General features: G+C 38.3%; 1 protein-coding gene across 1 annotated transcript; it reads left to right on the top strand.

Annotated features, from left to right (window-relative positions):
• The first annotated feature begins 407 nt into the window (after window positions 1-407).
• Window positions 408-20,589, top strand: LOC122040158. Its single transcript, XM_042599504.1, has 6 exons — window positions 408-462; window positions 3,747-3,988; window positions 18,538-18,630; window positions 18,799-18,864; window positions 18,930-19,070; window positions 20,560-20,589. Exons 1-6 carry the CDS (start codon window positions 408-410, stop codon window positions 20,587-20,589), a joined length of 627 nt encoding a protein of 208 aa, XP_042455438.1.
• Window positions 20,590-22,125: the final 1,536 nt, after the last annotated feature.

Raw genomic sequence — 22,125 nt, 5'->3', positions numbered from 1 at the left:
TTGCGGTCTATTAACTCCGCCGGCCACATTCAGAGCTATCTCGGGTCTGAGCATCTTCAGCATAAGTCTGACCCTTTCTCTTTCTGTGCTGACCAACTCTGGGCATAGGCGTGCTAGACGGTTGAATCTCTTCACAGCTTCATTAACTGGTAGGTCACCTTGCCGGAACTCGGTGAACTCATCGTAGTGCTTGTTTGTCACACGCATGTGGAAGAATTCTTCGAAGAATTCAGTCTCGAAGTCCGTCCATCTCATTTGATTTACTTGTCTCTTTGCTTTAACTCTGTCCCACCACATTCCGGCATCGCCCGTAAGGCAGAACGATGCACACTTGACTTTCTCGTGTTCAGGCCAGTCCAATAGCTCTACTATCCTCTCCATAGTCTTGAACCAGGCTTGGGCGTCCCATGGCTCATAGTTACCAGAGAAAACTTCCGGCTTCAGCCTCTGCCACTGAATCAGGTACACCTCCTGTCGAACCAGTGGGGCTGGGCCTACCGGTGGTACAGGTGCCGGTGGTACTGGTACAGCTGTAGGTATAACTGGTATCGCATTCTGGTTCCCTGGTGGGGTGGCATGATTCCCCTGCTGATTCATCAGAGTATTTATCACTTGTTGTTGTTCTGTGACCTGACGCTCAAGTTCAGTGACTACATGCATCAGATCAGGTGGAGGTACTGTCTCATCAGCTCTGGTATTGCGTCTTCTAGCCATGCTTATCTTCATAAATGACAACAAGGCTAGCATAAGTTATCATTATTCCTAACCTACCATCATGCATACTTAGACTAAAATTGTGACTTATCATAATTAAAAATAGAGTAGACATGCATACTTAAATTAAAGCAATCCTTATCATACATAAAAAGAAATAGGGTAGGCATAGAAATTCTTACTTGGAGCGGCAGGATGTAGGCTTGATGTGTGTGTGTAGTGGAAAGGCAGACCTGCTCTGATACCAAACTGTAACGTCAGCCCCTCCACTACTACTAAAGAAGGGACGAGGTCACTTACTTAAAACATACATACATGTATATGTATATGAAATCATGGCAGCGGAAGTGGGTTGTCTAAAATTTAATTTGATCATATGCATATGGACTAAACATGACATGTGAACCATATAATCATATAACATAGTAAACATGCTTAACATACTAATCCTTCAAACATAACATGTAACTTGATTTATCATCAACTACTTAAAACATGATTCATGATATCATAAGCATACTAACATGACACAATAAAACATAAGAGCATAATCTATCCATGCTAGTTCAAGTAGTTATTAAGCATATAGTTAAACATGGTTCACATAAAAGGTCAAGACATATATATAAGTTTTGAAACACAAAGGGATCTATTCCACCATGCCACTTCCACACACATTCTTGCCCTTTCTGCTGCTCCTTTTAGTTTAACCATTCTTTTCCTTTTTCTGCAATACAAGGAAGCATAAACTATAAGCACATAGGCTTAGAAAGTTCCTTTTTCCTACTCACAAAACCATAACTCATGCATAAACATAAAATCATATCATAGCATGTGAGAGCATAAACATAAAATCATATCATATCATGTGAGAGCATAAACATAAAATCATATCATATCATGTGAGAGCATAAACATAAAATAGTAACATAGCATGTGAGAGCATAAACATAAAATCATATCATATCATGTGAGAGCATAAACATAAAATAGTAACATAACATGTGAGAGCATAAACATAAAGTAGTAACATAGCATGTGAGAGCATAAACATAAAGTAGTAACATGATCATATAAATATCATAGACATATTTTCAAGAGCATCTTAAATAAACATAAGGAAACCATATAACATGAACTTGTAGATGCAAGATATTCTTTTGAAAACATGTATCATGAAATGAATATATGCAAGAAGTCCTTTTGAAAACATATATCATATACATACTTAAACATAATCTCAACATGAGGGCCCGACTTGTACCACATACATACATAAATGCGCGCATCCTAAATAGATCCAAGGTAGCTAATCTTGAACCTACTAGGAACTAGGCCCGTTTCATAGACCATCGACCTAGGGGCAACTTAGGAGCCCATCCCTTTTACTAGGCCCGTTTCATAGACCATCGACCTAGGGGCGCTTATGGAGCCCACCCTTGGTACAAGCCATACAAAAGTAAAATGGCATATCATATTTCTTATCAAATCATACATATCATGTTCTTGTCATATCATGGCATATCATGTTCTTGTCATATCATGAAGAGTGCTCTTGATCCCAACTTAAGGGAAGCATCTCTTAGGCTTTTCATCTTACATAAGCCTTTCATAAACATATCATGTTCTTGTCATATCATGTAACATAGCATGTTCTTGTCATATCATGAAACATAGCATGTTCTTGTCATATAATGAAACATAGCATATTCTTGTCATATCATAAAGCATAGCATGTTCTTAGCATATCATGAAGCATAGCACATTCTTATCATATCATGAAGCATAGCATGTTCTTGTCATATAAAGCATATCATTTTCATACATAGTTAGGGGTTTTGAACTTTCTAAAAACCCTAAATCATACTTGGCTGAAACCTATAAGCATGGTCATAGGGTTCTCAAGCAACATATAAGCATGAAATCAATGTACTAAGTTCTCATAATTCTTAACATGACATGTGAAGCCTTTAGAAAATCCTAGGTAGCTCCTTAACCTCATCGTTCTTGTCTTGGCCGAAACTTGTGAGCATGGTTCTAGTTTTATTTTAGCCACTTTAAGCATGAAACTTTTACACCATACATAGCATAGCAAGTGAGACCTTTAGTAAACATAAGTGAGGTTCTAACCTTAATGTTCAACCTTGGCCGGAACATCAAAAAGCATGGTTCTAAATTTTTCAATGCAACATAAAGCATGGAATTTAACCTAACATTGTATAGGAACTCATACATCATGAGAAAACATAAACAAACATACACTACAAGAAAATTAGGATTCTACAACACTTAAACGACAACGCTTTTTATAAAAAGCGTTGTCTATTTTTTTTTAACAACGCTTTTAGTGAAAAGCATTGTCTATTTCATTATTTTCTTATTAATAGACAACGTTTTTTTAAAAACCGTTGTCTATTAGTGATTTTTACGGGTCAAAGACAACGCTTCGTAAAAAGCGTTGTCTATTAGCCTTTTTTTTAATGTCTACGACAACGTTTTTTAAAAAGTGTTGTCTATTGTTAAGTTCTTATCTAAATCTTGATTAATACCAACCGTAAGGAGTAGAAAACCCGAACCCTTCTCCCAACTCCTATCTTCCGATCGTTTTTGATCCCGAACCCTTCTCCCAACTCCTCATCTCACGTGGCCTTCTCCATCCAACTCCTCTCTGGCAAACCCCTCTCTGGCAAACCCCTCTCCGTGAACCAATCCTCTGAACTCCTCTCCGTCAAGCGGCAGATCCCGGTGCTGAGGTGATTGACCACGGCAGATCCCGGTGCTGAGGCCTCCTCTCTTCCCTGCCGTCGCTTCCACTTTCCATCAAGAAAAACCCTTCCCCTCAGCCTCGTAACCATCCTTCCGGTCCCTTTTCCTTCTTTGACTCGCTCTCTCTCTTATTGTAAGAATGCTCATTTTTTAGATCTTTGTCGTCGGCCCGATTCCTCAGACTGCTCGCTGATTAGACCCTCAGATGGCCTCCGGATCGGGAGTTCACGGTCGTTTCTTCTGATTCGGTAGTGAGTCTTTGACAGATGTGGCGTACAAGATGGCTACGATGTTTCCGTCAGCCGTCGAGCGGGTGGTGCTCTGCTGTGCCGGCGTGTGCCTCGAGGAGAGGGATCTCGCCGAGGGCCTCTTTGTCGTTTCAAACGCGGATGACGCGGTGGAGATCCTTTTGCCCCAGTCACCGGAAAAGCTTCGTCAGCTCGTCCGGCTGTATTTCGTCCACCCACCGCGCATAATGCCATCTTGCTTCCTCCGGGACTACATACAGGTTGATCATAGATGATCAATCCGAAGTTCTTGTTGGAACCCCAAGGTGTTTTGATGTGATCAAACAAGCTAAGTTAGGTCCTGCGTTTGTTTAACCCTTGTGTCTAAGTGTGCAGGAGCTTAGGAACACAGGAAGTCAAGCAGAAGACGCGGCTAGCGAGAAGGACGACACGGGGAGAGAGCTGACGGGCTCGGTGCGTCTGAGGGACGAGGTGACCGGGGAAGAGTACACTGGTGGACGAGAAGAACGTGCGCAACGTTCGAGGGACGAAAAACCGGGAAGGAAGGCTGCTCGAGGAGAAGGCCGGAACTTGGGTTCGGGTGGGCCCTATTCCGGATGGCCGAGATCACCCAAGCTAGCGGAGCCAGAGTTGAAAACCCGGACCGAGACGAGTTGAACCGAAGCAGAGCGACCGGACGGAAAAAGTCAACCAGAGTTGACTTTTGGGGTCCGGGGCGCCTGGAGCTGACCGGGGCGCCCGGACCCCTCCGGGGCGCCCGGAACCCTCCTGGGCTCCCGGACCGAAGATATTGACCAGATCGAGTCAAACTCGATCTAAACGTTGGGGGATAAAGTTTTATCCCCCAAGGGCGCCCGGAACCCCTTCGGGGCGCCCGACCAGTGCTATAAATATAGCACTGGTTTGCACAGATCATTCAACTCACTGGTAATCAGTTTTCTCTGTGCTTTCAATTCTGTTTCTTTTATTTGTGCTGTCAACTCTGTAAAGAGGCTACTCCGCCCGAAGGAGATAAACAGATAGTGCGCTTACTTTCCTAGGATTAGCAATCCCCTGATTGCAAACCAAGTAAATCTCTTGTGTCTGCTTTTTTCTTTTAGTCTCTTAGTTTTATTATTACAAGTGTCTTTTAAATTAGTTGAATATCCGAGAAGGGTTTTTGGTTTAATTTTTGTAGGGCAATTCACCCCTCCCCTCTTGCCGGCCTCCAAAGGGACCTACATGTGGTATCAGAGCAAGGCGCTTCAGGAGGACTAATCGTCGATCGAAGCAACAAGATGGCCGGACCAAGCATCGTTCCACCAAAATTTGAGGGGGACTTCGCAGACTGGAAGTGACGTATGGAGGTATTCCTAAGAACTAATTTTGAAATTTGGTTTATTATGAAATATGGTTTTGTAGCTCCAATGAATCAAGATGGAGAAGAAAAAGAGGAGAGCCACTGGACAAAGAAGGAGCAGAATGAGTCTGTAGCAAACAGCTGTGCGGAATATCACCTGCTGAGGAGGTCAACCGTATCGGAAGTTATTCATCTGCCAAAGAACTCTGGGAGAAGTTCCTGGAACTCCACGAAGGCACGTCCGAAGCGAAGCTCGCTAAAAGAGACATCCTCCGGAATAAGCTAATGAACATCCGACTAGAGAAAGGTGAGAAGGTAGCCAGTCTACACGCAAAGGTAAAAGAATTGATTACTGGTCTCGAGAACCTCGGAGAAACGGTAACAAATCAGGAAACAATACGCTACGCACTCAACGCATTTCCCAGAACATCAGATTGGACATCAATCATCGACGCCTACTACATTTCGAAAGACCTGGAGGTAAGTACTTTAGAAGAACTGTTCTCCACTCTTGAATTGCATGAAACAAAGTGTACAGGAACAAAGGAATCAAGCCAGATGATTGCGCTAAACGCAACCAAAAGGGATGAACTCGAGTCAGACTCAGAGGATGATCAGGAAGCATACATGGTAGGAAACTTTAAAAAGTTTTTTAGAGCTAATAAATTTAAAGAAATGCAGAATAAAAAGAATCCAAGAAATAGAAGAAAAGTGCGCTGCTACCAGTGTCAAAAGGAAGGACACTTAAGAGAGGATTGCCCAGAACTAAAGAAGGACAAAATGAAGACACTTAAGAAACACAAGAACCTAAAAGCCACTTGGGACGACACTTCCTCATCTGAGTCCGAGATTCAAGAATATGCGGGGATTGCACTGATGGCAAACTACGAAGGACAAAATACATCAGAACCCAGCATCGATGAAGGGGGAGCGACCTCAGATGAAAGTAGCGAAGCAGGGGGAGATTCAGGCTTTAAGTCTGATATGGTAAGTGAGGTATGTCTCTTACCCCCTGATGAACTTTACTTTGGTATTAAGGCAATGACTAAATCAATGTATAAATTAGAAAATAAAAATATCAAATTAGAAAATGAAATTTTAGAAACAAAAAGAATTTTGGCAAAATCATGTCTTATAGAGGATTTTGATAAATTGAAAATTGAAAATGAAAAACTAAAAGAAGAAATAGAAAGATTGAAAAAATCTAATGGTTCAAATATTTCTACTTTTAGAAATTATAGATGTTTAAATTGGTATTATAGATTTCATCAAAGTCAAATTAGAAATATATCAAAAATCTATGTACCTAGAAAATACTTGGTTAATTTTGTAGGTAGGAACCTCTATTGGGTTCCAAAAACCTGTTTAATTTAAAATTAAAATTAGACTTAGCATTTTCAGCAAGGAAATTAAACAACTAATTTCTTTATGAGGCTTTGTCTAAGGAAGTGGTTGTTGCTCCAATAACCAAGAAGGCCTAGTGCCTCGCCACGACCTGGAAGCCAAGTATCGAAATGAAAAGTTTAATTGACTAACTGAAAAAACATTAATTTAAATTACTTAATGCTTTAAAAGAGTTATTCAATTTGTGTTAGAAAATATTTAATTTTTTTAAACTTGACTTAGAATTTTTTTTAATTTGTTTATGAAAGTTAACTTGGAATATTTTTTTTTGCCTTAAGATTTAAAAAAAAAAAATTATGAATATTAATATTGACTAGGAATTTTTTTTGACAAAGAATTTTTTTATGATAATATTGCCTTATAATTTTTCTTAAAATTGACTTAGAATTGTTTCTTATGAATATTAACTTAGAATTTTTTTTTTGGGAATGTTGAAATAAGTTTCAAACTTAAATTTTTTTGTGAACACTTATGACTGTTTTTATCTAAAAAATATTTTACTTAAACATTTTTAATATTTTACACTTAAAGTTTTTTTTATTTACCTTAGACTTGTTTATAACCCCAATTTTTATGTGATCAAAGGGGGAGAAGTATGTTAAGTCTAGGGGGAGGTAACTCATTTGAATATAAATTGTTTTTATTGCATATGTTTACCCTAACTTAACTTGGGTTGCTCACATCAAAAAGGGGGAGATTGTCGGAACCCCAATGTGTTTTGATGTGATCAAACAAGCTAAGTTAGGTCCTGCGTTTGTTTAACCCTTGTGTCTAAGTGTGCAGGAGCTTAGGAATACAAGAAGTCGAGCGGAAGACGCGGCTAGCGAGAAGGACGGCACGGGGAGAGAGCCGACGGGCTCGGTGCGTCCGAGGGACGACGTGACCACGGAAGAGTACACCGGTGGACGAGAAGAACGTGCGCGGTGTTCGAGGGACGAGAAACCGGGAAGGAAGGCTGCTCGAGGAGAAGGCCGGAACTTGGGTTCGGGTGAGCCCTATTCCGGATGGCCGAGATCACCCAAGCTAGCGGAGCCGGAGTTGAAAACCCGGACCGAGACGAGCTGAACCGAAGCAGAGCGACCAGACGGAAAAAGTCAACCAAAGTTGACTTTTGGGGTCCGGGGCGCCCAGAGCTGACCGGGGTGCCCGGACCCCTCCGGGGCGCCCGGAACCCTCCGGGGCGCCCGGACCGAAGATATTGACCAGATCGAGTCAAACTCGATCTGAACGTTGGGGGATAAAGTTTTATCCCCCCAGGGCGCCCGGAACCCCTTCGGGGCGCCCCGACCAGTGCTATAAATATAGCACTAGTTTGCACAGATCATTCAACTCACTGGTAATCAGTTTTCTCTGTGCTTTCAATTCTGTTTCTTTTATTTGTGCTGTCAACACTGTAAAGAGGCTACTCCGCCCGAAGGAGATAAACAGATAGTGCGCTTACTTTCCTTGGATTAGCAATCCCTTGATTGCAAACCAAGTAAATCTCTTGTGTCTGCTTTTTTCTTTTAGTCTCTTAGTTTTATTATTACAAGTGTCTTTTAAATTAGTTGAATATCCGAGAAGGGTTTTTGATTTAATTTTTGTAGGGTAATTCACTCCTCTCCTCTTGCCGGCCTCCAAAGGGACCTACAGATCTATCTTACATTAGCTTCAAAATTAGGACGGATCATGATTAGGTTTTGATTGAATCAACATTATCATTCAAAGACTGCCATGATCTTGTTGGCGCGGGAAGCATCCGACGATCGAACCTGAGTTTTAATAATGGCAAAGGATTCAAAGTTAAGGTGTGTTGTGAACTAAAGTGCTTGATTGAGTGTTTCAGGTAAGTCCTAACTGTGGTTAGGCAAGGTAAAAATCCTAGAGGGTGGTAACCCTAGGTCATAGGGAGTGGTAACCCTATGTAGAAAGTCTTGGTGGGTCGAGTGCTTCAGGAAAAAGTCCTAGGGGGTGGTCACCCAAGGTGAAAAATCCTGGTGTCGCGAACCAGGTGGAAGACTGGACGGGTCGGGAAGCGGGCGTCCAGCAGAAAGTTCGGAGGCATCGAACACCGAGTAAAAGTCCAGTCGATCTGGAGGATTGCACTGGCAAAAAGGTAAAACTCCTGAGTGGAGTAGGTGAGGACGCGTTCTCCGTAGAGGGAATAGTAGGCGGCGGGTCGACCTAGGGCTTCCGGTCGGAAACCCGAAGTCAGACCCGGACAGTCTGGTGACTGTCGAGTTTATTTATATATATTATCTTTTTTATTCTAACTCTGTTTTGTAGGTAACTAATAGTTTTATGCAGAGTTAGAACTGACCGGGATCGGTCGACCGAACCTCCAAGCTACCAGATCAGATCTCCAGAAGTTGGACCGAGTTCGACCAGGGATCGGTCGACCGGACCCCTGGATCGGTCGACCGAACCTGGGATAGGTGTCGACTGGATCAAGCCGAGGTGTGCGGGTCAGAGGAGACTGATCGATCGACCGGACCCTGGATCGGTCGACCAAACCCAGGGGTAGAGTTTGACCAAATCGAAGCGGAGCGACGGATCGACGGATCAGATGCGGTGGAGATCATATGATCGGTCGACCGAACATGAGGATCGGTTGACCGATCCGCTTCGGGTTAAACCTGATCCCGAGACTTGGGGATCTGGATCAGACCTTGCAGAGCTATAAAATGAGGCCTCGAGGTGCAACCCAAATATCGAATTCCGAACAGAAGTGCTGTGCTCTTGTGTGCTCTATACGCTTCAACAACGCCCTGCTGCTACAACGAACTGAAACTCCAAAGCTCTTCTGTTTGCTTGTTCGTTGGTATAACTTTCTTATTTGCACTTAACTGTAATTGCTTCTAGCTTGTAATAATTCCGGATTTATAGTTGTTGCCCACGTAAAGCGATCAAGGATCGCGGGCCTTCGAGTAGGAGTCGAGCTAGACTCCGAACGAAGTAAATTGATTGTGTCTTCCGTGTTTGCATTAACTTTCCGCTGCGTTTCTACTCTGTGTCTTAAATCGATAAAATAGCCACGAGCGCTATTCACCCCCCCTCTAGCGCCTTCGATCCATCAATTGGTATCAGAGCGGGGTCATTTTGAATCGGTGCAACCACCATTCAAAATAATTTTTCGTGGTATTTTCAGATTTTTCGGAGTCAATTAGAATTTAGCTTTATAGCTATATTCTAATTCTTTTCTCGAATCAATTTCTGCTCGAGGTTGGTGGAACACCACCCGAGCTCGTGTTCTATTTTTTCTTCCCGCACTACTAATCCAGGACCAAGTCCTGGAATTTTCTTGTTGTTTATTTTTCTTACATAGTTGATCTAAAATGACCCTTCAAGAAGGCTACAGTACAGCCCGCCCCCCGCTATTCACCGGAGACGACTTCGGGTACTGGAAGGGTCGGATGGAGGCATATCTCCAGACTCATTTTGAAGTCTGGATGATTGTCAAAATCGGATTCCAACTACCAACTGATAGCGCCGGCAAACCACTACCATACGAGGACTGGGACGCATCTCTGATTAAGAAGGTGGAAGCTAATGCCAAGGCGACCTGCACCCTCCAGTGTGACCTATCAAAAGAAGAATTCAACCGCGTCGGCCCCTTCAACAGTGCCAAGGAGCTGTGGGGGAAACTCATTGAACTTCACGAAGGGACGTCCGACACCAAAGTAAGTAAAAGAGACTTAATTTTCAATAAATTATTTAATATCAAACTGCAGGAAGGTGAGACAGCTGCCCAACTCCATGCCCAGATTCAAGATCTGCTCAACAGTCTTCATGCAATTGGACATAAGGTAGATAACCGGGACATCATAAGGTATTCTTTAAACGCCTTTCCGAGGAACACCTTGTGGGCATCCATGGTAGATGCCTACAAGGTTTCTAAGGATTTATCTACTATTAAGTTAGATGAACTTTTTGCAGAATTCGAACTTCATGAACAGACTAATGCACGCCCGACCGAGAAAGGGTTGTCTTTGGTTGCAGGAACAGGGAAAATGCGCGAATCAAAGATAAAGCGCAGAACCGAACCTGAGTCAGAAGAAGAACCAGATTCGGAAGATGACGACGAGCTTACAACCGAAATAGTCAACCTGGTAAAGAAACTCTGCAAAAAGAAGGGCTTCAACAAAAAGGATGTCAGAAAGGCCATCCAGTCCAAAGAAGCCCAACCAAGCTCAAAGGTCAAATTCGAAGTGACCTGCTATGGGTGCAATCAGAAGGGGCACATCAAGGCAAACTGCCCGAACCAAAAGGATCCAAAGAAACCAAGGAGGAAGAAGGCCTTGAAAGCAACATGGGACGAGTCCTCTTCCGAGGAATCCGACGATGAAGAACTCGAGCAGATGAATTTTCTTGCGCTGACAGCCCGGGACTACAACAACGAATCCGGAAGCGAGGACGAATCGGAAGCCGAGTCTGAGAGAAGCCACGGATCCGCATCCGTTTTCGAAGGGCCAAACCCCTCTGTAAGTAAAAATCATTTATATAGCTTAATTAATTATTTAATGCATAAAGTAGCTAAGTCCAAAATTTGAATCAAGTCGCTTCTAAAGGAGGTAACACTCCTTAAAGAAACGACTAATAACGAATCCTTGACTGATCCAGTTCAGACTGGAACCTCAACTCAAGTTCAAAAACTTGAGGAAGAGAATTCCAACCTGAAAAGTCAAGTCAAGGATTTGAAGACAACCCTAGAACGATTTTCCTTGGGGTCCAAGAATCTTGACTTGATTCTTGGAACACAAAGGGCAATCTACAATCGAACTGGACTAGGATACAAATCGAAAAAGAAGTATAAGTCATATTTATCTATAATACAAAGAATAAATAGAAAAATGGTCCAAGCATGGGTTGCCAAGTCCAACCTGATCAATCAAGTTGGACTCGGACAATATTGGGTTCTTAAAGATCAAATACATTACCTCGATAGACCATATCGAGGCTATGATCCAGGGGGAGCTAGAAGAAAAATGATTAAATTAAAACCAAAATTAAATTAAAATTCAAATAAAAATTCGAAATTAAAATTAAAAATTCAAATAAAAATTCAAAATTAAAATTAAAAATTCAAATAAAAAATTCAAAATTAAAAATAAAAATTCGAAATTAAAATTAAAAATTCAATTAAAAAAATTCAAAATTAAAATAAAAAATTTGAAATTCAATTAAAAATTTGAAATTAAATTAAAATTCGAAATTCAATTAAATTAAAATTCAAAATTCAATTAAAAATTCGAAATTAAATTAAAATTCTAAATTCAAAATAGAAAGAGGATCCAGAATAGCTGGCACCCGTAACTAATCTACCCGAAATGGGTAAACAAGAGTAGTCTACCCGGCAGGGTAATTAAGGTTAGATAAAATGGACTAGGTTTAACTTAACCCACGGTACTGGTGAAGTTTTGGATGATAGTACGTTAGGGAAGCTTGTGCATCGCATGTCTAGGAAGATATGGCTTCGACCTGGTGCATTTGGCCAAGTGGAACTGACCGAAGCTACCCTTAAATGGATCCTAACTAGTTAGACCAAGGTTTAGTATTAAGTTTAATGGGTAGGACTATTTGGAAAATCTCAAAGGCATGGTTACTTTAATAAGTTCCTTGTGACTCACCATAGTCCAGAAGTTTATCCAAAGAATGCTTACTTGTTAAACCCAAAGCTAAACCTGAATCTAACACAAAGTTAAACATAATCCTAAAATTAAACCTCAATTCATCTCACAAAAATTATAGGAGTCCCTAATTGAAAATTTAGATCGGGTGAGATGACTAAGGAATATAAATTCAAAATTAAAATCAACTTAAATATTTTTCAAAATTAAAATCAACTTAAATATTTTTCAAAATTAAAATCAACTTAAATATTTTTTTAAAAATTAAAATCAACTTAAATATTTTTTTTTTAAATTAAAATCAACTTAAATATTTTTCAAAATTAAAATCAACTTAAATATTTTTCAAAATTAAAATCAACTTAAATATTTTTCAAAATTAAAAATCAACTTAAATATTTTTCAAAATTAAAAATCAACTTTAATATTTTTCAAAATTAAAATCAACTTAAATATTTTTCAAACTTAAAATTAACTTAAATATTTTTCAAAATTAAAATTAACTTAAATATTTTTTTTTAAAATTAAAATTAACTTAAATATTATTCAAATTAAAATTAACTTAAAATATTTTTCAAACTTAAACATTTTTCAAAATTTCTTCAATTAAACATTAAACCACCATACAAACACCCATAGAATTAACTAATTGTTAACTCAGATTGGGTAAGATACAAAAATAAGGACTTACTTCAATCAAACTATCTTTTGATCCATCAACTACTTTATGTGTAGGAATTGGATCAATGGATATTGGACAGTGGATGCTCCAGACATATGACTGGAGATAAGTTGAAGTTCACTAAGCTAAAACTAAAGAACCTAGGATCAGTTGCTTTCGACAACGATGGAAAACTGAAAGTAATCGGAAAAGGTAATATCGAACTTAACTCCGATTTTATTATTCAAAAAGTGTTATTAGTTGAAAATTTTAATTTTAATTTATTAAGTATAAGCCAATTATGCGATACTGGTTACTCAGTTACTTTTACCAAGTCCGAATGTATAGTCAAACATATTGATAATCCAAAAATCATACTTAAGAGCACTAGGAAAGATAATGTCTACACCATTTATCTACCTACACCCTCAATAAAGTGTTTTCTAACACAACAAGAGGAAACTGAGTTGTGGCACAGAAGATTGGGTCACACTCACACGAGACTCATTTCAAAAATGAGTCAAAATGGACTAGTCAGAGGATTGCCCAAATTAAAAGTTATTGAAAATTCATTCTGTAATGCGTGTCAACAAGGAAAACAAACCAAGTCAACCCACAAGTCAACCAATCTAGTTAGAACTACTTGTTTACTTGAGCTCCTTCACCTAGACCTATTTGATTCACACGGAGCCAAGTCACTAAGCAAGAACCAGTATTGCTTAGTTATAATAGATGACTTCTCCAGGTTCACCTGGGTAAAATTTCTAAAAACAAAAGATGAAACCTTTGAAATATTTAGTAATTTTTGCAAATTAACAGAAAATGAAAAAGATACTAAAATTAAAAGAATAAGAAGTGACCATGGAGGAGAATTTGAGAATCACAACTTTACTGAATTTTGTGAAATAAATGGGTACAAACATGAATACTCCTGCCCTAGAACCCCTCAACAAAATGGTTTAGTAGAACGTAAAAATAGAACCCTACAAGAAGCTGCTAGAACCATGTTAAACGAATATAAACTATCTAATCAATTCTGGGCTGAAGCAGTTAGTACAGCATGTTACATTCAAAATAGGATTTTAATTAACAAATTTCAAAATAAAACACCCTATGAAGTTTATTATAATAAAATTCCCAACTTAAACTATTTAAAAGTATTTGGGTGTAAAGTCTTCATTTTGAACACTAAAGACTACTTAGGGAAATTTACATCAAAAACAACCTCAGGAATATTTTTAGGGCATTCAACAACCAGTAAAGCATATAGAGTGTATAACAAAAATACCCTAAAAGTAGAAGAATATAATATTTGATGAAGAAAATAAATTACCCAACACAATAAATGAAAATGAAAATACAGAAAATATTAACCCAATAAACAGAGAAGATGACGAACCTGAACCTATTGAATCTGAAGAACAAATCACTAACTCAAATGGTATACGACCAACTAGGACAAGCACAAATCACCCATCTGACCAAATTTTGGGTGATCCAACTGTAGGAGTCAGAACAAGATCATCTTATAGAAACCAGAGCCAAATAGCCTTGATTTCAAAAATCGAACCCAAAACCATAGAAGAAGCCCTACCAGACCCAGATTGGACTCTAGCAATGCAAGAAGAATTGGCTCAATTTGAAAGAAATTAGGTCTGGGAATTAGTGCCTAAACCCGTTAACAAATCCATAATTGACACTAAATGGGTTTTTAGAAACAAATTAAACGATCAAGGTGAAATAGTAAGAAACAAAGCTAGGTTAGTAGCTAAAGGATTCAGTCAAGTAGAAGGGTTAGACTATGACGAGACCTACGCTCCAGTAGCAAGACTTGAATCCATTAGGATGTTGCTGGCCTATGCAGCACACAAAAGATTCAAGCTATTTCAAATGGACGTAAAATCCGCATTTTTAAATAGATTTATTAAAGAAGAAGTATATATAGGTCAACCCCCAAGATTTGAGGACTTAGAACTATCAAATTATGTCTTTAAATTAAAAAAGGCCATATACGGACTAAAACAAGCACCTAGGGCTTGGTATGAACGACTGTCCAATTACTTAATATCAAAAGGATTTAACCAAGGTCTAATAGACCCAACCCTTTTCGTAAAAACCTTAGAAAAGGACATTTTTATACCCTAAATTTACGTTGACGATATTATTTTCGATTTCACAAACTCTATATTTCTAAAAGAATTCACCAAACTAATGGAAAATGAATTCGAAAAATGAGTCTGGTAGGAGAACTTAATTTCTTCTTAGGTTTACAGATTAAGCAAACTAAAGATGGAATTTACATTTTTCAAACTAAATATGCTAAGGAATTAGTTAGAAAATTTAGCATGAAAAACTCAAAAATAATCAATACACCAATGGCTACAAATGCTAAAATTGACTCAGACTTAGAAGGTAAATCAGTAGACTTGAAATACTATCGAAGTGTGATAGGAAGTCTACTGTACCTAACTGCGAGTCGACCAGACATTATTTTTGCAGTAGGTATGTGTGCACGATACCAATCTTGTGCAAAAGAGTCTCACTTAACCCTTGTCAAAAGAATCCTTAGGTATGTTAAGGGAACCCTAAATGTAGGACTATGGTACCCTAGATCTGGCACCCTTGACCTAACCGGCTACTCTGACTCAGACTATGTCGGATGCAAGCTAGATAGAAAAAGCACAAGTGGCAGCTGTCAATTTCTAGGACAATGCCTAGTAAGTTGGTCAAGTAGAAAGTAACACTGTGTTGCTTTATCTACCACTGAAGCTGAATATATAGCCTTAGGTGAATGCACATCTCAGTTGCTATGGATGATGCATACCCTTAAAGACTATCAACTGGAGTATCATAAAACTAAAATCTCAATTGATAATATAAGCTCAATAAATCTAACAAAAAAACCCAATTCATCACTCAAGGACTAAACATATAGAAGTGAAGCACCATTTTGTAAGGGATCACGTAGCTAAGGGTGATATTGAACTCAACTATGTTGAGTCAAAATCAAACCTAGCTGACATCTTCACAAAGCCCTTACCTGAACTTGAGTTCAGCGCACTTAGAAGGCAAATAGGAATGTGCTGGTAGAATAGATATTAATTTTCAAAATTCACTATCTTACTTCAAAACTCATTCTTTTATTCTTTTCAAAATCTAGGAAAAATAATGATTTTAAAATCCCATTTTCTTAGAATTTTCAAAAATATGACTTAGCCTAGACTCTACCTAGAAATCTTGTTCCCCTAGATTTAAGCCAGAGCATCTCACAAACACCTAGGTATACCTTGCTTGTGTTTGCCAAACATAGAATGGTGTGAGATGCATAGGGTACAGCCTGGACTCAAGAATGCTTATTTCTGTGCATCAATATGAGTCTGGACGTTAAATACTTTATTAACAGTAATCAAGTCAAGTCTTCCAGCCTTAGTCAAATCTAACTGGACTAAATGACCTTACTTGACTAACCAAGTGAAAGTTGTTACCCTCTAGGCAATCAGCAAGTAGCTAATGGTTAGACAGTTGGTGAAGGAAATGTTAAGCTTAAGCATGCTTATACTTTAGGGCTCTAATACCTGATCAAAACAATTTAAATAAGTTAACAACTATTTAACTTGACTCATGCTTGGACTTAAGGACCAACTGAATAAATAACCTAAATTAAATTTTTACTTACTCCCTCTTCGTCCTAAGATTTCATAAATTCTTACTCCTATTTTTTGTAAGTACCTTTTCAAACTGAAACTACATTTTCAAAATTTAATGCTTAGCTAAGTGGCACAGATAGCAACCTTCAAACTTAGCCATCTTTATGAATTTTTGCCTCGTTACCTATTAGATTCATTCTATACTTAGCTAAAGGTATTAAACACATAGTTCTTTACTTGCATAATTTGACTTATGACTTTCAAAAAAATTTTGCTAAGTAAAAAGAACAATTTTTCAGTAAAATTTTATGATAAGCTAAGTTTTACACAGGCATTTGCTCTTTCAAAGAATAAATCTATTTTTTTTTTCTAAAAGCTTAAAACTTGCTTTCAACTAGCTTATTTTTTGATATATGGCAAAGGGGGAGAGTAGGAAATTCAAAATTCAAAAGTAAAAAAGTGTTGCTTTTATTAAGGGTGAGAGTAGGAAATTCAAAAGTAAAAGGAAACCCTGTATTAAGGGGGAGCTTCACAAAGTTCAAGTGTTAGCTTAAGTTGTGCTTTTATTTGAATTTATATACTTAAACTTGCTCACTTAAAATTTGTTAATATAGTTGTTTTACTTAACTTCGAATTTGGGTTGCCATAATTAAAAAGGGGGAGATTGTTGGTGCGGGAAGCATCCGATGATTGAACCTGAGTTTTGATAATGGCAAATGATTCAAAGTTAAGGTGTGTTGTGAACTAACGTGCTTGATTGAGTGTTTCAGGTAAGTCATAACTGTGGTTAGGCAAGGTAAAAACCCTAGGGGGTGGTAACCCTAGGTCATAGGGAGTGGTAACCCTATGCGGAAAGTCTTGGTGGGTCGAGTGCTTCAGGCAAAAGTCCTAGGGGGCAGTCACCCTAGGTGGAAAATCCTGGTGTCGCGAACCAGGTGGAAGACTGGACAGGTCGGGAAGCGGGCCTCCAGCAGAAAGTCCGGAGGCATCGAACACCGAGCAAAAGTCCAGTCGATCTGGAGGATCGCACTGGCAAAAGGTAAAATCTCCTGAGTGGAGTAGGTGAGGACGCGTTCCCCGTAGAGGGAACAGTAGGCGTTGGGTCGACCTAGGGCTTTCGGTCAAAAACTCGAAGTCAGACCCGGACAGTCTGGTGACTGTCAAGTTTATTTATATATATTATCTTTTATGTTCTAACTCTGTTTTGCAGGTAACTAACAGTTTTATGCAGAGTTAGAACTGACCGGGATCGGTCGACCGAACCTTAGATTCGGTCGATTGAACCTCCAAGCTACCAGATCAGATCTACAGAAGTTGGACCGGGTTCGACCAGGGATCGGTCGACCGGACCTCTGGATCGGTCGACCGAACCTGGGATAGGTGTCGACTGGATCAAGCCGAGGTGTGCGGGTCAGAGGAGACTGATCGGTCGACCGGACCCTGGATCGGTCTAACAAACCCAGGGATAGAGTTTGACCAGATCGAAGCGGAGCGACGGATCGACGGATCAGATGCGGTGGAGATCATCTGATCGGTCGACCGAACATGAGGATTGGTTGACCGATCCGCTTCGGGTCAAACCTGATCCCGACACTTGGGGATCTGGATCAGACCTTGCAGAGCTATAAAAAGAGGCCTCGAGGTGCAGCCCAAATATCGAATTCCGAACAGAAGTGCTGTGCTCTTATGTGCTCCATACGCTTCAACAACGCCCTGCTGCTACAACGAACTGAAACTCCAAAGCTCTTCTGTTTGCTTGTTCGTTGGTATAACTTTCTTATTTGCACTTAACTGTAATTGCTTCTAGCTTGTAATAATTCCAGATTTATAGTTGTTGCCCACGTAAAGCGATCAAGGATCGCGGGCCTTCGAGTAGGAGTCGAGCTAGACTCCGAACGAAGTAAATTGATTGTGTCTTCTGTGTTTTGCATTAACTTTCCGCTGCGTTTCTACTCTGTGTCTTAAATCGATAAAATAGCCACGAGCGCTATTCACCCCCCCCCTCTAGCGCCTTCGATCCATCAGATCTAACTCTAAACCTTCTCATTCATCTATCAGACCAACATGAATGCCAAGCAGATTTCTTTTTTTCCTCATGAATGTGAAGCGAGACTTGCTTTGATAGTTACCGTGCCCTTGTCTTTTTTTCCAGGTGATGTGCACAGTTTATGCAAAAGAGAAGATAGAGTTACTTCATGCTTTAATCTATGAAAGAAAACACTTGGTCCTTCTAGAGATTGCACAGGTGATCATTCCTTATGACCCATTTTCAATTTTTTTTACCTTTGCAGAATCCTTTAGTATGGTACTGAAGATTGTTTCATCTTATCTAGGCTACTTGAAAGATAAACTGCTTATGACTATGTTAATACTATGTTGTTACATCTTAAGATACATGTTTCTCTCTGTACAGGCAACCTTGATAGTTTGGGGCGAGAAAGATCGAATTTTTCCTTTAGAGTTGGGTCACAGATTAAAGAGGGCTATAGATGGATTATAAAGTACAGTTCTAGAGATCATATTTGTTCTAAATGTAAAACCTGCAGACATTTAGGAGATAGAGCTCAGCTAGTAGTCATCAGGAATGCTGGGCATGCTGTTAATCTTGAGAAGTTCAGAGAATTTTGTGAGAATATAATCAAATTCTTCCATGATTCTTCCTTCAATGATCACAATTGGCAGAAGGTATGAGTCTATTTCTGGAGAAAGTAAGTTTAATGATGATTGATCTTTATCTCAAAGGAGTTTAGGTTACTCTTGTAGAATTGTTTCTGTTGTTGTAACAATTAAGCCTACTCTGTGAATACCTTCTTGGAGAAACTATTCTTCCATGACTAGAAAAGTGAGCTTATATGGTTGAAACAAAACTATAGGGAACCTCTTGTCAAAAACAAATTGGCCTTGAACCCCACTTGGTGTGGCTGGTCTAACCATCCAACTCATATGTTTGGAAACTCATTATGTTGTTGAACCTAGAACTACATTAGTTTTGGACCAAGAATCCTAAAAACTAATTTCTGCATTCGGAATTGTTGAACTTAGAACTACATAAGTTTTCTTGATTCTTGTATTCATAACCTTGTGCGTGTGAATTCATATTTTTTAGTCTTGACCACAGAGTGTCCCCATACCATATTTCTCATTTAGAACAGTAGCTACAAAGTTAAACCCGTTAGAAACTTTGCACGTTGACGAAAAACCCTCCACATCTTGCCCACCATTCATAAGAAGTTTCATCAAAATTACTACATAGTGCACACAATATTGTACTATATTAACAGAAAATAATTATTTTTATAGTGTAATATATCATACAATGTTGTATCAAATAGATGGTTGTTATTCTATAAAGCATAATGATTTACAGGATAGAGGTTTATTATTATAGTATCATATCCTATGAGTTACTGGCATAGATAGAGTACTCTTTCCTGGCCTAGCAAGCATGTCCAACTGCCTCTATTTTTTTTCAGTGTTCTTTGGTGATGAGATTAAAGGGTACTAACTATCAGTGTTTTTTTCCCTCACACTGGTGCCTAAGCAACTGCATAAGAAAAATGAACTTCAATTTGATTATTATTATTTTTAAAAATAGATGATTAAGAGTATTTTCATAGTGATGGTTGTTGATTCTTATTGTAATAAATGGGGAGATTGTACTCACAACTATTCTTTTTTGGGACATGAAAATGGCTTCTCATGCCATTTATTTGCATTATTATATTCCAATTACTATTGTGCATTAGCATTTCTTATTTTTGTGTAGGGGATTTCACCGGCACAAGATTGGACTTCAAAAAACAAACCTGCAGGTTCTTTAAATTCTCATTCTTACATTGTACAACTCTATTGTTAACATATCTCTATAAATTTTTCTCGGTGTAATGATGAATGTTATTTTTAGTCTTCTCAGTAGATATTAGTCAACCAACAATATTTTTTGGTTTCATTCACTAGTTTGAGATGTGTTCTTTAAGATATATTTTGGTTAGTCTAGATTAGTTCATATGTTTGCCTATAGAGCTGCTGTGATATTAACTACTAAGAATTCCTACGAGTTTCATCCTATTTCTGTGATGCAATGCTTTATATAATCCAGTTCAAGTTCAATTAATAATTTATGATGGTCCTGAAATTACTGTTTGGTATCACATTAACAATGATTCCGTTTTAGGTTGATTCTGAAGTTATGAGAGTGGAGTGATCAAAGAGGAAGACAAAGTAGAATTATCACAACTAAGAGTTTAATCTCTGTAGCTTATCGCGCTTAGTTTCCTATTGATGTCATGATTTTGTTCCATGAAATTAAGAAATTCTTAGTACTCCATGTGTCATATATGGACTCAATTCAAGTTGATGGTTTTTTGTTCATGGTACTATTTTTCAGCTTATGTACTGATTTTGATGTTCAAGTTCTTTTAGGTACTTGATCCAACCATGAGGCCGAGTATAAAAGAGCTTTAAAAGGCTTCAGATCGAGTGTTTCTAAACATGTAACCATTATCGGCTGGCTATCATATGGCTGTTCTTGCTGTTTAATGCCTATATTTCTCCTCAAACTTTGTAGTGTACTACTATTAGCATTTTGTAAAAGCAAGTAGTGTTGTATTTATACACTTCGTTGGATTAAAACTTATTGGTGAAAGTTCATTTAGGAATACTTTTATAATGTCAGAATTCTATTATTTTGGTATGAGTTTGAAATCATTAGCTGAATTGATTATATGTAAAATTTAAATCTAGACATGGTAAAAGAAAAATAATAGTTTCGTAAATATAAAAATAATAATTTTTAAATATTTTTTTTATTTTTTTTCTTTAAAACGACAACGCTTTTAAAGCGTTGCAAAAAGTGTTATCTTTGTAAAAAAACAACAACGCTTTTAAAGCGTTGTAATAGTGTTGCAAAAGCGTTGTCTTCACTACAAACGACAACGCTTTAAAAGCATTGTCATTGAGCAGACTTTTAACAACAGTGCCTTTAACAACGCTTTTTCAGGCACAAAGACAACGCTTTAAAAGCGTTGTCTATTAGCTTTTTTCTTGTAGTGATAGTTTAGGTCTAAAAACTTTCTCTAAGCCTTTATATTTTCTTTGGCCGAAACCTAAAGAGCATGTTCTTAAGTTTCTAAGCAACATATCACATGGAAAACTTTATACTAACATCATATAAGGGATTACATGTCATGAGGACTAATAATCAAGCATAGTTGAGGTCTTAAACTTCCTCTAATCTCTTTATCCCTTCTTGGCCGAACCCTAAAGCATGTTCTTAAATTTCTAAGCAACATAAAACATGGAAACTTATATTAACATCATATGATAGATTACATATCATGAGGACCAATAACCAAGCATAGTTGAGGCCTTAAACTTCCTCTAATCTCTTTATCCCTTCTTGGCCGAAACCCTAAAAGCATGTTCTTAAATTTCTAAGCAACATATAAAATGAAAACTTTATATTAACATCATATGATAGCTTACATATCATGAGGACCAATAACCAAGCCTAGTTGAGGTCTTAAGCTTCCTCTAATCTCTTTATCCCTTCTTGGCCGAAACCCTAAAAGCATGTTCTTAAATTTCTAAGCAACATATAACATGAAAACTTTATATTAACATCATATGATAGATTACATATCATGAGGACCAATAACCAAGCATAGTTGAGGTCTTAAACTTCCTCTAATCTCTTTATTCCTTCTTGGCCGAAACCCTAAAAGCATGTTCTTAAATTTAT

This window comes from Zingiber officinale, chromosome 1B, assembly GCF_018446385.1.
Source record: "Zingiber officinale cultivar Zhangliang chromosome 1B, Zo_v1.1, whole genome shotgun sequence".
Classification (NCBI taxonomy): Eukaryota; Viridiplantae; Streptophyta; class Magnoliopsida; order Zingiberales; family Zingiberaceae; genus Zingiber; species Zingiber officinale.
The sequence above is the reverse complement of the archived record's forward strand: the minus strand, read 5'-3'. Positions and strand labels throughout refer to the sequence as shown.